Genomic DNA, 15,347 nt, shown 5'->3' with positions numbered 1-15,347 from the left:
ATTGGGGGTTTTGAATTATATTCAATTTTATAATGACGGTTCACCTGCTCAAATTTCATTATTAATGATGGTTCAGTGTATTAATCGTCGTTATTGGTGCTCAACTTCATTTTTAACGATTACGATAATCGTTGTTTTTCTCACTGAAAATTTAAAAAATTATAAAATTACCACCGTACTTTTGTTACGATGAATTTTTTTAAATGTCGATATTGTTAGTTTTTTTTAGCTTTTTGTACTTAGTGTGATCTCTAAAATTAGTATTGAATAATTTTTTAGTGTGATATATGTATTATTATTTTATTGTTTAATGTTTTTTAATGAGCTTTTTATTGTGCCTCGAAATTTGAATTTTCGTTCAATGTTCAGTTATTATATGTTATATATGTTTTCATTAATATAAGACTTCATTTTTAATATTTTTTTTCTAGAAAAACGTGATTTTATTATTATTCATCATCCGAAAAGGTTGAGTGGGAATGGTGAGTCTGATTTAGTATATTTAAACAAATGAATAATTCTTACTTATATTATTGGAGGATGAATATGAGGAAATGAAAGATGGAAAAAGTGAATAAAAATTGAAGTTGTTGGAATAGAGGACAGAAGAATAATAAAAAGAGAAAATGAATAAAATAATTAATGTAAAATTAATTAATTTAACTTAATAAAAATAAAACAATTGCTTAATATTACCATTAAAATACTCTTATGTTTAATCCATTTCAATATTTCTCCCAGCATGAGCTTATGCTGGTTCTTCCCATAACTTATATATCCATTATAGGTGTAAAAGAAGAATGTTAAGTTAGAATATGCAAAGTATAGATATATGTTTCACACAGTATAATAAATTAGTAAAATGTCATTCAACACTTGGATTAAGATTTAACTAACTACACAATTAAGTAACTAAACGTTTTTGATAGATTAACAAGAGATCAAGGATATTTCTTTATTCTAATTAAAATCACAAGAAATCAACAGGGAAAACAGGAAAATTCACAAACCTTTTTCATTTATATCTTGATGCAAGTCCATTCAATTCTAAATCCCTTCAAATCAAATCATGAAATTCACTTTCCATTTCCTTCAATGCTTTTGGCAAACGTTCATTCTTTGCCAATTATGAATCCCAATTTCAGAAGTACAAAAAACATCAGATTTAAGAAATCACAACAGATACATACATGTATTCATACAATATTTCTTTATGTAAGAGAATCAATAAGTTAATTTCTACTTATCCAAATTATAAACCAATCCTAAGGTAATCAATCTAAGGCAAACATTAAACATATATCTAAAGACTCGAATAGCCTGAAAAGAGATGAACTATAGAATTTTTTTTACAAAGGATTCAAATTAACATTCGCTCTAACCTGGTTTTAAGAAAACCAATAATTCATTCTTTTATTGAGTGAAGTGTGTGCCTTATTTGTTATTCATTAAAGAGTAAGGAAACACTTTAAACCCTCTTCCTCTTCACATTTAACCTCAATTTTTAGAGATTGAATTCACACTGAGCTTATAAATTGAGGGATAGTCCACTCTGTGATATTAGGCAGATGGAATAAATTTAACATTATTTTTCTATTAAATAAACTTATTATTCCACTCAATAGCATAACTCAACATTATTAAAACCATCAGTGCACTTTATAAACCTTTCAAAAGGAAATTTAGTTTTTATAAAATTACAATATTGTAAAAGGAATTTCATTCGGATGTATTTTCATATATTTTACCCAAGGAATTTAACATTATTCTTTTTCTTGAAAATCATGCAAATACATGATATAATACTAAATACATGCAAATACAGGCAAATCAGAACAGTTATTTTCATCATAAAATATAAACCACTACTTCTTTGCTTATTTAAAAAATTCTTGGTCTTATAATTTCTTTAAAAATATCAATTCCCCTTTTAAAAAATAAAAATGATATTCTTTTACTTATTTTATTCTGTTTTGAATTTATTGTCATTTGGTGTGAATTGAAAGGTTATATATATATAACCTGCATAAAAAAATAGATATGCCGTTCCTCCTTTCCAATAAACTTAACTAATTAAATTTTTTATTTGGAGTTTTCTCTTACAAAGAATGTTTGTTGCTTCACAAATTCTGGTTTGTTTTCTCATTTTTTAAAACTACAGCCAGAAATATTTGAAAATAAATTGTTCCTACGCCATATTTTTGCAATACATTTCACAACCTTTTTTTATTTCTTCTATCCTCTCGATTGTATCACCCATGATAGATTTATCATCCATTTTTTATTATTTTTTCTTTAATACAAAACATTCTATGAAATTGCTAAATAACCAACATTTCTTAACTGTTAATATGCTAAGAAATCTACTCTAGATAAACACGTTTGAAAGATTTATAACGCAAAATTTAATTAATGTATACAGATATACATATATTTATCAGTTCCTTCATGACTATCCTTTACTTTGAGTATGCTTCTAACCACCTCAACATCTATGTAATACAAAATTTCGGCACCACCAGAAAATTTTAAGAAACTTCGCTTCCTCAAGTTCCTCTACCTCACCAGCAACTGCTTTTCTCTAAAGAATGAAAATTGGAGTCGAATACTTTGGAATGGAGATTTTGTTTCTTAACCACTTCAGCATGTCCATTGCTCAATGACTGCTGAAGTAATCTATTCCATCTTAATTTCGACAATAAATATATATATATATAGAGAATAATCATCAATGATAAACGAGTTGTTAACATTCTAAATAAATATCAAGTTTCCTACAGTATGCCGAGAAATTTACCTCACTATGTTGGGAAAATCAATAAATAAATTTAGCATAGTAGTATATGCTCAAGTAACCGTTAGTAAAAGAATTATAGAACTACCGAAAGCTTTATATTCATGCAACCAAATATTAACATAATAAAGTTTAAAAAAAAAACAGTGATCGATTATGAAATTTTAATAGAACAGATTATTACCATAACACCAAACGCCATAATAAACAAACTTAATGAAATCCGGGTATGAACTGGAAAAAGAAGAGGCGGCGTTATGGGAATGATGAAATATAAGTTCAGAATCCATGCAACTTCATAATCTAAATAGGAATATAATATCCTCCTTATACAGCTGTGACCTGTATAATTAAAGTCTTAAATGACCCCAAAGGGACCACTTTGTGGGTTCGGAATTTTAGCGAGTTTGAAGAGAAAAAAAACATATAAATAGCAATGTCATAGCAGATATGACGTAACAGGAGATATCATGGCAAGTGACATGAAGCAATCACACTTTAAAGTGGTAGTAGTGGTAGGAGGACAAAGGTCAGCTCCAGCGGCAGAAAGCTATATTTGCTCTTCCATCAGTGGCAGCAGGTAGCAATCAAACATATTCAAAACCCATGTCATGAGTGAACTTGATATAACATGCTCCTAAAACCGGTGGTGGTGGCAAAGCTGACCCCAGAGATTTTAAAAAGCAGCTGAGGGGCAGTCGGGAACACAGACAAAAATTCCCCATATTGAAGCAAATATTTCCCCCGTAAGAGTGACAACATTATACCCATAAAGAAATTAAGTATTCACAAGAGTCGTGCAACTAGCTCCACAACCAAAAATAAACATTAAATAAAACGAAAAGTCTTTTCTGTACTTTTGGTGAGAGGGGAGAGGGAGATGTTACCGTTTTTTTTTTCTGTTTTATACGATGTATTTTTCTTCCTTTTCTCAATCATATTTATCCTAAATATGCCTCGAGCAATCATTTTCCATTGTGCCATAAGCAAAGACTTAGACCATTCTTAGAATCCTGCTTCCCGTGTCCCTCTTAATTAGACCTCTTCAAAAACACACAAAGTGCTAATGCACATCTAAAATTCTAATTTCTTGCCGGAATGGACTGATTTGAGCCTTGAATACCAACTTGACCAGCACCCTCACTAGTTGAGAGCTGCAATGGACTACTCAAATCCCCAAATGTAGAACTATATTGTGAAGTATCATGTAGAACCTCTACTCCTCCTGGACCATCGTAGTTACTAGTCTCCAGAGCAATGTTGTGTACTTGTTCTGCCAGTATGTCCGGATTCGACTCTCCAGGGCTTGTAGCATTAGAAAACTGAACAGGAGGCATGAGCCATCTCCTCCAATCATTTCGTCTCCTTATTTTGTCACCCTATAATAAAAAGACAATGAGAATAGTTTAAAACAACAGCTTTAATAAATGTAGAATAAAGAAAAAATAAAATTAACCTTTTCCTAAATCCTCCCAATGAAATTAATCATGTCTACATTCAAACTCAAATCTCCAGACAACATTAAAAAAAAAAATACCTGCAGCTCAACAGCAGATGAATTTCGAACAGCCTCTACTATCATCTGGATATTGTCAGTCAAATACATAACCTGACAGATAAAAAGATTCACCGTTGAGTAAACAAATAATGCTATAACTCACATCCAAGTAGGAGAAATTATAAAATCGATGCATCACTTTAACTGCAGCATTACAAAATTTGTATGATAATTGAAGAACTGCAACACTAAAACAGTGACCATTAGTGCAAAAACTAGAGTTCAAACAGCATCTAATATAATCCGCATACAGAAGATTTAAATATGAATCAGTGGTAAGAAATAAAGCTATAACTCACAAGAAAATAGAAGGGGTTTAAATGTATACATAACTTGAACTGCAGCATTAAGAAATTAATTTGATCTTCAACACTAAAATAGACACCAATACCAACTACGAAAACTATATAATAAAAGGCATTATACTCTAAACAATCACACAAACATTCACTATCCATTGCCATTTCACCTCAGTCATATACACCAGAGTAAAATGTTTCAAGCTTAGCCAAAAAGGCCTAGACCAAATATACATTGAACTATAAGTAACAACCCATAAAGCCTTATATAACAACATGTGCTTGACAGTAATTATATCCATTAAAATACAACCCTTGTGATGTAACAGTACTTCCATGTCAACATACATTTCCCACCACTAGACATATATCATCTAGGACGAAAAACAATTTGAAGCTATAGTTTGATTCTTTTATTTTCACCTTTTTATCTGTTTTCTTGGATTTAAAAATCAATGTTCTTTTTAATGTATTATGTATACACTTACGCATAACCTCAATTTGACCATCAAACTCGTGCTTTCATTTGCATTATCACTTTTATTTGAGAATCAACACAAGCAAACAATTTATGTGTCAACGCATGATATAAATGGAGCTGTTAAAAAATTATATAAATGGCTAAGAAAAGACTTGAATTATGGAAAGAATAAGGCTTCAGTAAAATAATTGAGCAACAATTAAGTTTTTATTTATTCAACCAGAAAGAACCTAATTTAACCTTTAAAACAGATCCTGTCCATATGCTTTAAATTTTTCCTACGGTAATTTCATTGTTTTCCAAGATTAATATTTTAATACACAACATAATTGATCAAAACATGAGTCCATATCCCTTAAACAGAACAGTATTACTACAAATTGGAGAAAACTAGAGTAGGATTGAATTTTGAAGAAAAATCAAAGACCAAAACTTGAATCCCCCAAAACTATAAGAACTAGCTACCAGAAAATTCGAACTAGTACAGTGTGCTTAAAATCGTACTACTTACAATGTACACATTGTTACTTCAATGATTTCAATGTAAAAAAACTTGATCTTAAGAGAGCCATGTCTTTCCCCACTCCTTGAAAACACTTTCTAATGATATGGTGCAGCAAACTGTACAACCATATATGCTACCAATATTTGTCATCCCGTGAATGCATGGAAAGAGCAACTAAGTTAAAAAACGTAATTGATAAAAATAAGAACACTCCATCTGTCTTTTACAGGATTGACAAATCATAGCCTAAGCAAGAAACACCCCAATCAGTCAATCCAGCAAAAGACAGATGGTCATTAGATACAATTTAAAATCCATCTAAAGTAAAGTAGGTTAATTATTTATATTTTTTTAAGCTCGTATATTTGATGAGTCAGTAAAACAACAAAGCAATCTATCTCTTTTTCCTTCATAAAAGCAATCATATATCCTAAAAAACTCACTTTGTTGAAGCCTGCAATTAATTTTATGGGAACCCAGCCCTGGTCATCCATGTTCTGCCGCAAGAATGTATCTTTAATTAAATTCTCATTACTGCAATAGACAAGTTTTAGTACAACTACAGTCAACATTCAAAACCAATTAATGACAACAAGCTAACCAAAACAAAAAACTGAAAGACCAAATTAAAAACAGCACCTAAAATAGTAGTCAATCTGTGTGACTATCTTATTTTGCAGCTGAGGGTCAGGACCTGTAAAGAACAGGGGATGATGTGGCATGGGAGGCACAAAAGGAACACTTCTCAGTGAATCTGGGGGTGGAGGTGGAGCTGCAACAAAAACCACCGGAGGTGATAGTTCTGGAAATGAATACATTCATCAGAGCATGTTCGTGTGTTGAAAGAAATCATCATGACATTAAAACACCATACCATGGAATCCAATGTGGCCACCAAAAGGCGGCATTGGTGATGGATGAAAAAACTGAGTAGAGTTAGGAGGCGGAGGTGGCCGTATAAATCTCGGAACAACTCTTGGAGACACATTGGTATCTCTACTGCTGAAACTTCTATTATTATTCCAGTCTTGGCGCCTGTTCCCATAGTTATGATGGTGAGAACCATCTCCGCGTTGGTGTGGACCACCATTACGATTCCTAAACGAATTACGATGCTGCGGATGATCATTAGACACAAATCCACTTCTCGGTGTGTGGTCCTTTGGAGAGGAGTTATGGGACCCAGTTGCAGCTACTGAAGCCTGGGGCACAGACTGTTGTGGGTGGTGTCCACCATTAGAAGAAGCATTTGAACTGTGATTTTTTAGTGATTTCGGCCGAGTTGACACCACGCCGTTGGTACTGTCGGTGCTTGTATTATCACTGACTTCCCTCTGCAGAGAGGAGGAAGAAGACGGACTTCCCAAAACCTGCAATCAGCACTTAAAACAATAGCAATGTCGATGCACATACACACTAACCATATACGCCACTAAATTTCACAATCCATCTAGTTGTTAATACACATAAACTAATCCAGTCCAGTACCGGTTTCCACACACTTCAGCAGCCACATACATGCATTTTCAAAATTGTAACACATAACTACCTTTGTATATTAGTGTAATCAAGCCGCTTAAAAAAATTCAGAACAGACGAAGAATCAATTCAACAACGCAACAAACATAACTAGCTCCAACTGTTTGGGACACTAAAAATTGCAGGAACTTTTAATGATTAAAATAATTATTATAATAACAGAAACAATAGAGTGAATGGCGGAAGAACCAAACCTGCAACTGTGGCACAGAAGATCCATCCAACAAACCCTTCGCCGAATCCGATTTCATTGCAGCTTTTGTTGACACCGACAACGCCGGCCACGAAAGCGCGTCAATCACAGGCTGAGCCTCGGAAGCCGCCGCGCCATTAGGAGAAGGCTTGTTCCAAACAGGCCTCTTCGCAGCGCCACCATTGTCTGAACTCTCCGCGGCGGAGCTAAAATCGTCCGCCGGCGAGACAGTGGAATGGAAAGCCTCCGTCAAGTGAGACGGCGAGGAGGGAGACGACGAGGGAGGCACCGCAACGGGCTCCGATTCGCCGCGCACAACTTGGTTCCACGGCGAAGAAGCAGAGAGGCGCGTGGCGCGACGCGGCTGGTGGGTATCGGAGGAATGGCGAGGGGAATGGTTACCGGTCATAGCCATAAAAAACGTTTAGGGTTAATGAGTCAGTCGAGAAGATGATCGACGTGACAAAGAGGATTCGATTCGCAGAGAGTGTTGGTTGCGATTGAAACGAAGGTCCAGAGCGAAATGCAGTAGATTAGGGTTCCAAAAATTGTGCGATCTGATCGCAAGGAAGAAGAACCTTGGTTCGTTTGTGTGCGTGGGAGAAAAAAGAATGCGTTTCAGACGAAGGATTATTGCGCAATGCTTCGGATGCCAGGTTTTCTTCTTCTGCTACGCGCGAGATTACGGAATTGCCCCCGCGCTATTTCCATTCCCTTTCCGTTACGACTTTCTCTTTTGGCGTCCTAGCTCAGTTACTGTCACTGCCGTTAAATTTCCCACTCTCTCTGCATCTTTTTCTCATACCTTCCAACTAACATGCAATTCAATTATTTACTTTTACTTATTTTATTCAAATTTACCGATTTAATATTATAAACAAAATTAAGTCCTAACTTATCATATCAGTATAATTAACTTTTTTAAAATATGAATGCTTTTGTATGGAGACTATAGTAAATTTACAAGTTCTTTCAATGGGACTTTTGTTTGTGTTGCTATGACTTTTGAAGTATTTATTATACAATGTGGTCCTACGAAAATATGTTAACTTTATAATAGGTAGACTGAAGGATGGGCACACAGACCTAACAAAACCACCTTGCGAATGTATCAGTATCACTATGAATGAATTTGTATCTTCTCTTCACGTGTCAATGGTTTTCAGGAAATTGCTTCAAATCAATTACACCTCATCTTTTTATACACAACTTCAGTAGCAAGAAGAATGTGTAAATATGGTGTGAATCAAGAACATTTATTTTTATTTAGTGTCAAAATGCCACAAAACTATTTTAAAATCCATATCATTTAATACTATTTAAATTGAGAAGATATAAAAATTTAACTACTACATTCCCTATTTTGTTTTACTATCAATAAGTAGTGTTTATATTTCCTTAACAAATCAGAAATCATAGGTCATCTTTATTTAAAAACTCTTCTATCTATAATTTGGTTTATTTCTCTTGTAATGAGAATTTTCTTTCTATTTTTTTCACATAAAATTTGAATCCCAAAACTTTATGCCAAGAGCGAGTTCAGTAAAATATGAATCTACAATTTACATTAGAAATACTCGTCCTCACATAATGAAAAAGGATGAACCAAAATTTTGAAACAAAAATGAAAATCCAATTAATTCACAAGTGATACTGTTGGATTGATGCAAAAAATTAATTGTATGGAGAAACTTCTACAAAAAATTAATTGTATGGAGAAGCTTAATTTATCCCTTATTTTTTAAAATAAATGCAATTTTTTTAAATGTTTAATTAATTGTATGGAGAAAATTCTACAAAAAAATAACAAAAAGAATTATTTTTTATAAGTTAAAATTAACTTATACATAACTGTTTTTTTCAAAGATATATATAAATTAATTTGTATCCATGAAAGAAACTCGTTAAAAATACCACAATATTATTAGACTCTACTATTGATAATGTCACTAAAAATTCTGCTAATTATCAACAAACTTTTTTGTTAAATTTAAAATCGGAAATCATTAATTGGCGTATCAGGAAGAATACAACAAATTGAATAATAAGAGACAAAATTGAACTATTTAGTAATAATAAAAATAAAATAAATAATAGCATTAATAAAGATAGTTATATTTTAAAGTTAAGAAATTAAAATAAAAAAACAATAAAAAATAAATATCAACCATGTTATATTTCAAAATTAAAATTTATATTTTCATAATTTATTTTTCATCTTCAATAATTACATTAAAATTTCATACTATAAGTTAATTAAAAACTACATTTTAGATACACTGTTCAAAATAGTTATTATAAAAACAATAATTTAAAAAATATTATATATATAATTACATTGGTCTTTAAACATAATTTCATAATATATTTTTCATTTTATGGCTATGATTCTGCATTTTTATGCCTATGCTTATAACATTTTACAACTATGATTATGATATTTTATGTTCATTTTTTTTAATTGATTTAACTTATTCCATTTGAGCCAATTCTAATTGAGTTGATTCCATTTTATGATGAATTTTGGTGTTATAGGAAGATGTTGGGCATATTATTACAAGATTGATAATGTTGAAAATGTTGCACAAGTTCTTTATTCTTTTATTGAGAAACATGTCAAGTTTGACTATTATTCCTATTACAAAATCAACAAACGAAAATAATAATAATAATAATAATAATAATAAATAAATGAATAATATATATATATATATATTTATTTATTCACATGCTTCACACTCACACACTTCACACTCACAAACTTCATTACCATCACCCCCACACCATGCATATAACTATAATTCATTAAGAGCGACAATCGAACAAAGTTTTTTCTTATAAATTCTGAATGAATTATGTATTTTGACGGAGATCTCAAAATATAAATAAATAAATAAATATGTAAACTTCGTGAGTTAATTTTATAATATTTATTTATGTTTAAAATTTAATTTTTAATATTGATAGCAAAATCACTTTCTATTACCATGTAAAATAAAAATAAAATAATTACATTTATATAACATATTAATTAAAGTCCTGTTTATATTTATAACTCAAAACACAATCAGGTCCTTATAATTGTCTTACTAATATTATAAATATTTGCACCAGTTGTAAATCCACATATTACAAAGAAAAATAACAAAATATATATCTCATTCCTTCTTATCATATTATATCTTTACCTATTTCATAAAAAATACGAAGGTATATGTGAATAATATTAAACATCTATATGAATAATATTAAACATTAGAATATAAAAGAATTAATAATGAATGATTCAATAAGTTAAATTACTGTCGATTAAGATAAATTATTAATAATATTGATATTAAAAAAAGAAAAACTTAAATTTAATTAAACTCTATGTTCTCGAACGGGTTTAGGGTCTAGAGAACGATTCCTCCTGCCTCTACCTTCGGTCGGCCACTGATGCTCCAAGCTTCCTGCTTCGCCTTCCTTCTCTTGATCGTCTAGCTCCACAAGCGAGGGTGGTACCTGCAAAAGGCACTCCAACGCTCAAGTCAGTTAGGGTGTCAGCACTCGGGTGTTAGAGTACTGTAGATAATGACGTACCTTTCTCTTGGAATATGTGTTATTTATATTACCTTAATGGGTCTTCATTGAGGTTGGTTCGTGTTTAGGGTTGCACTAAACAACCCTTAATTGTGGATTAACCCTACTGACTTAGTCAACCCATGGCTCGTCACCAAGGATCGGTCGGTTACGTGTTGTCATGTGACCTTCTCACTATGGTTAGGTGGTTAACTGGTTTGAGTGCTGACTAACTCACTGAGTCGTCCGGTCGTACCGGTACACTTGCTACCAGGCTCGAGAGTTGGTACAACCGAAGAGTATGAGCGTTGGGCTTCGGTCGGTGGTGTAATGATGGGTGAGGTGACTGGAAGCGACGCTTGAGCGGTTGATGTGACGTGCATTTATGAGGGGGTTTTTTGGACGCCAAGCGACATGGACTATTGGATCAGGCAGATCAACGGTTGAGATCTTGTTACGTTTGGGATTCCAAGACATCTTCGAGTTATAAATAGGGGTTGGGAACTGTGGCTTCTCACGCGTTTTGATATCCATTGAGTTTCGACACCCGAACAGCTCCGAGCAATATTTGTTGCATTCCTCGTTCGTCTTAAGGTTAGTCGTGTCTACCCACTCGCGTCCTACATCTTCTTCTTCTCCTGCCCGGTCCCGTCTTCCCGTACCTCCTTCTTGCTCGTCCTCTTCCTCTTCCTCATCTTCTTCCACTTCCTCTTCCAACAGAGTCATCTTGGTCGGGGCAATTTAAACCATTGCCCCACAGGTGGAGGAAGTGAGGGGTGATGACGCTGGTAACGCGTCAGACCGGTCGAGCTCATCTGAGCAACCGCGTCCTCACGGGGCCCTGCCTAGGTCGATCCCAAGGTGTGTGAGATCGCGTCCGTGTTCCATACGAACGTCTCAGTGACTAATTTTTTGAATAAGGTTTCAATCTTGAAGGCTTCGACCGAGGACTCCTTATTGTCGTTCGGCCCTTGTTCGCTGGACGACCGTGTGTATAGGGAACGGTCATCAACCGAACCCCCCTTCTTCTTCATGTACAACTATCTTTTTTCAGATTTACACGTGTCACTTCCCTTCTACACGTTCACGGTGAGCGTCCTTCAGGCGGTTAACGTGGCGCTGAGTCAGCTGCACCCGAATACGTGGGTATCCATGCAGGCTTTCCACCTAGTATGCTAGACATTTTGGGTGTCCTCTTCCTTCCTGCTTCCTTCACTTTTATGCTTCTCACCCCTCTGAGTTGGTCGACTGAGACTCCTTGGTCATTCGGGCGGGTAGCGTCCTGTTTAAGGCTTTCACGACCTCTTGCAAGAACTTTAAAGAAAAGTTCTTTCAGGTGTTCGTGGAGCCAGCAGGTACGTCTTACTTTTTTTACACGGTCGGCCATCCAAGGTTTCCCTTGTTTTAGACGAGTCCTACTAAGATAAAGGATTGGTCACGTCCGGCCAATCCAAGTGATGGCGAGCGGGAGATTTATGCTTTGTTTAATAGCCTTCCGAGGAAGCTCCCCGCTCGACCACTGATGTCATTGTACACAGAGACCAATCGCGAAGTGGCCTTTGAGGGTATGTTTGAATTGTTTTAAACCTTCGGTCGTTCACCTTATGCTAGTGATTAACGTCTTGTGTTTTGTTGCAGTAATCGCCAAGAGAGAGATACCGCAAGCGGTCGGTATGTTGACGATGTTCAAAGACAAGTTGAAGGAGATGAGGGGGGTTGTTGGCACCGAGCCCCCTCCCGCCGATACCGCCCGAGTGGGTTCTTCATCAAAGAACCCCAAGAAAAGGACTAGGGAGGGTGGCAACACCGCCTGAACCTATCGAGTGTCAGGTGAGATGTCGATCCCCCCCTCCGAGCCGAGTGCCTGTCCATGCCGGCTCCCCACCAACCGATGAGTTCAACCGGCCCATTCCAACAGCGGTCGCCATGCCTGTGGCGGCCGTCCAGGAGTCGTCCCTGCCACTGTTAGGGGGTGACTCATGTGTTTACAAGGGAAATGAACTTCAAGCTGCCCTCCAACCTTGAAGAGCTTATCGGGTCGGTCCCCGAGGACGATCTTCTCGACAGCGGCGTCGAGATGATGTGTCAGGGCCTGATACTGACCTGCCGGGGGACGAAGGTCCGCAGGCGGTACGTAGAGGAGTTGTCGCGCCTCGTAAATCAACTTCAGGAGGCGTTCAGCAACCTGAAGCAGGTCGTTGAGGCCAACACAACTTATGAGAAAAAGCTGTGTTCACAAGCTGCTAAGCTCGAGCTTGGTGTGACCAGGGTGGATGAACGTCGAGAGGGTGGCTAAGAATGCCCAGCTGAGGAAGGCCTTGGAGGAGGCTGAACGTAAGGAGGCCTCTCTGGAGGGGGAGGTCGCTTCTTTGCGCCAAGGGAAGGAGGCGGCAGAGGCCGAGGTGCTGAAGACCATGGAGGACACCATGGTCTTGATTACTCAGAGCTTCGACCTGGTCGTCCGGCAGGTTGGGGTGTTGTACGGTGGGCCTCCACCCTCTGGTCAATTTGACCAAGAGATGGAGGTCTTTAATGGTCGACTGGTCCCCGCAGACGAGGTCCTAAACTTGCAGAGTGCCGACCAGCCTGCTCCCGAGCGAGGATGTTGAAGACTAGAGCTTAGGCTTTTAGGTTTTCTCTTTAGTTCGTTTTGTTCCCTTGAGGCCGGGGTGTGGCCGTCACCTTCTGTTGATGAATAGAATCGGTCATTTTCACTTTCAGTAATTAGCACAAGTCTTTTCTTTCGGTCATTGTGAGTGTGAGTTGAAAATAGCTAGCTTAATGAACCTAATCGCCGTGAGTTGATGCGATTAGTTACTTATGAGTAAATTGCTTAACAAAAAAATGATAAATGAAATACGAACAGAGTGCAAAAATTCTGACTCTGGAAAAACGGTGATGCGGCAGTGATCTTGAAAAAATACTACAATTATTTGGCTCACTGTTTTGGTGAAATTCCAATGCCTATTTTGAGATAAAACATTGAAGTTTATGTGGTTAAAATTTCAAGCTCAATTTTGAAGTATTTTGTCCAGCACAAATTTTGGAAGTTGTGAAAAATTTGCATAAAATTTTTTTGTAGTGTTGTTTTGGTTTTATTCATCTATTCTAGTTCCATTCACTAGGATTCCACTTTGTGTGCTACCTTTTCTTGTGTGCCTTAATTTTTTGCTTGTCAATTTTATTGAATACTCTTTCAAGTCTTGTCAAATATCAACTCCATTTGCAGTAGTTTTTTATTTTTAAATTTGAGTTTTGTTGCTTTAAAACTTGTTTGACCTCTCTTAGGTGGAATTTACCTAAAAAGTGTTTTGGTGAGTAGTGGAGCTAAAATTTTGTTTTGGTGAAAGCTATATCACTAAAAGGGAGCTGGATTAAAGATTCAAGGTTGAATAACCTAAGGAGACAAAGCAAGGGACATCATCAACCACACTTGAAAAATACACAAATATACACAAAGGAACTACAAGTGAAGGAGTGCATTGAATAGAATAGGACTTTAAAAAAAAATTGTTGACCTAATTTCATTGTATTTCTTTGAGTTGTAATTTGCAAGAACTTTGATTAATTAGTGGATTAATACGCTTTAGTCGGTAAGTGTTTCTTCAAGGTTCCAAAGTGCCAAGAAGCCTCAACTTAGGATTCGACTAGTTTTAAAGCTTTCTAGATAACAATTTCTTGTGTGTTTTATTGCTTTACATTGTTTTCTTGCATAAAACTTTGTTTTCATCTTTGATTATGCTCTAAGTGAATTACTTAGAGAAAGGTTTGTGATAGTATTAAGGAATAGAATCTGGCAAGGAAAGGCTTGGTACTTAAATGATCTAAGGGATCTACCTCCCTTTCCTGGAAATCTACCTACGGTACTCCACCTATCTTATTTTTGGTAAATTGCTTCTAACACATAACTTTCAACATGTCTTCTCATTCTTCTAGTCCAAGTGAAAGTGATAGAAAGTCTATAAAATCTCTTTTAAAACAATTAGCCAAAGACTTTCAATCACTATCACATAGACAATTGCAACATGAGGCCCAAATCATAGAAGATAAAAAAAGAAGGGATGTTCATCTTGCTATTTTAGAAGAGGAGTTGAAAATTGTGAAAGAAAAGGATGAATACATTAGAAACTTAAAAAAATCACATGCATCTAGTTCTAGGTCGAGTGACTCACATGCTGAGGGGAGTCTGAGAGTTAACGATTATTATCAACCTCCACCTAGAAGAACTATAAGAGAGAGCCACAAAGAGACTAGGGTAGACCTATCTCATTTTTATGGAAAGAAAAATGTTGAAACATATCTAGATTGGGAAATGAAAGTAGAACAACTTTTTGCTTGCTACCATGTTAGTGAGGAGAGGAAAGTACCCCTAGCTACCTTAAGTTTCCAAGGGAATGCTATGTATTGGTGGACTGTC

The 15,347-nt window shown here is 35.4% G+C and overlaps 1 protein-coding gene across 1 annotated transcript; it reads right to left on the bottom strand.

Moving 5' to 3' along the window:
• Positions 1–3,068: 3,068 nt before the first annotated feature.
• Positions 3,069–8,107, bottom strand: LOC137810935 (la-related protein 1C-like). Its single transcript, XM_068612438.1, has 6 exons — positions 7,371–8,107; positions 6,512–7,007; positions 6,277–6,439; positions 6,081–6,171; positions 4,332–4,403; positions 3,069–4,173 (listed from the first exon to the last, which is right to left on the bottom strand). The coding sequence occupies exons 1-6, from the start codon at positions 7,782–7,784 to the stop codon at positions 3,877–3,879; spliced, it is 1,533 nt and encodes a 510-aa protein (XP_068468539.1). The 5' UTR covers positions 7,785–8,107; the 3' UTR covers positions 3,069–3,876.
• Positions 8,108–15,347: the final 7,240 nt, after the last annotated feature.

This window comes from Phaseolus vulgaris, chromosome 2, assembly GCF_000499845.2.
Source record: "Phaseolus vulgaris cultivar G19833 chromosome 2, P. vulgaris v2.0, whole genome shotgun sequence".
NCBI classification, from domain to species: domain Eukaryota; kingdom Viridiplantae; phylum Streptophyta; class Magnoliopsida; order Fabales; family Fabaceae; genus Phaseolus; species Phaseolus vulgaris.
The sequence above is the reverse complement of the archived record's forward strand: the minus strand, read 5'-3'. Positions and strand labels throughout refer to the sequence as shown.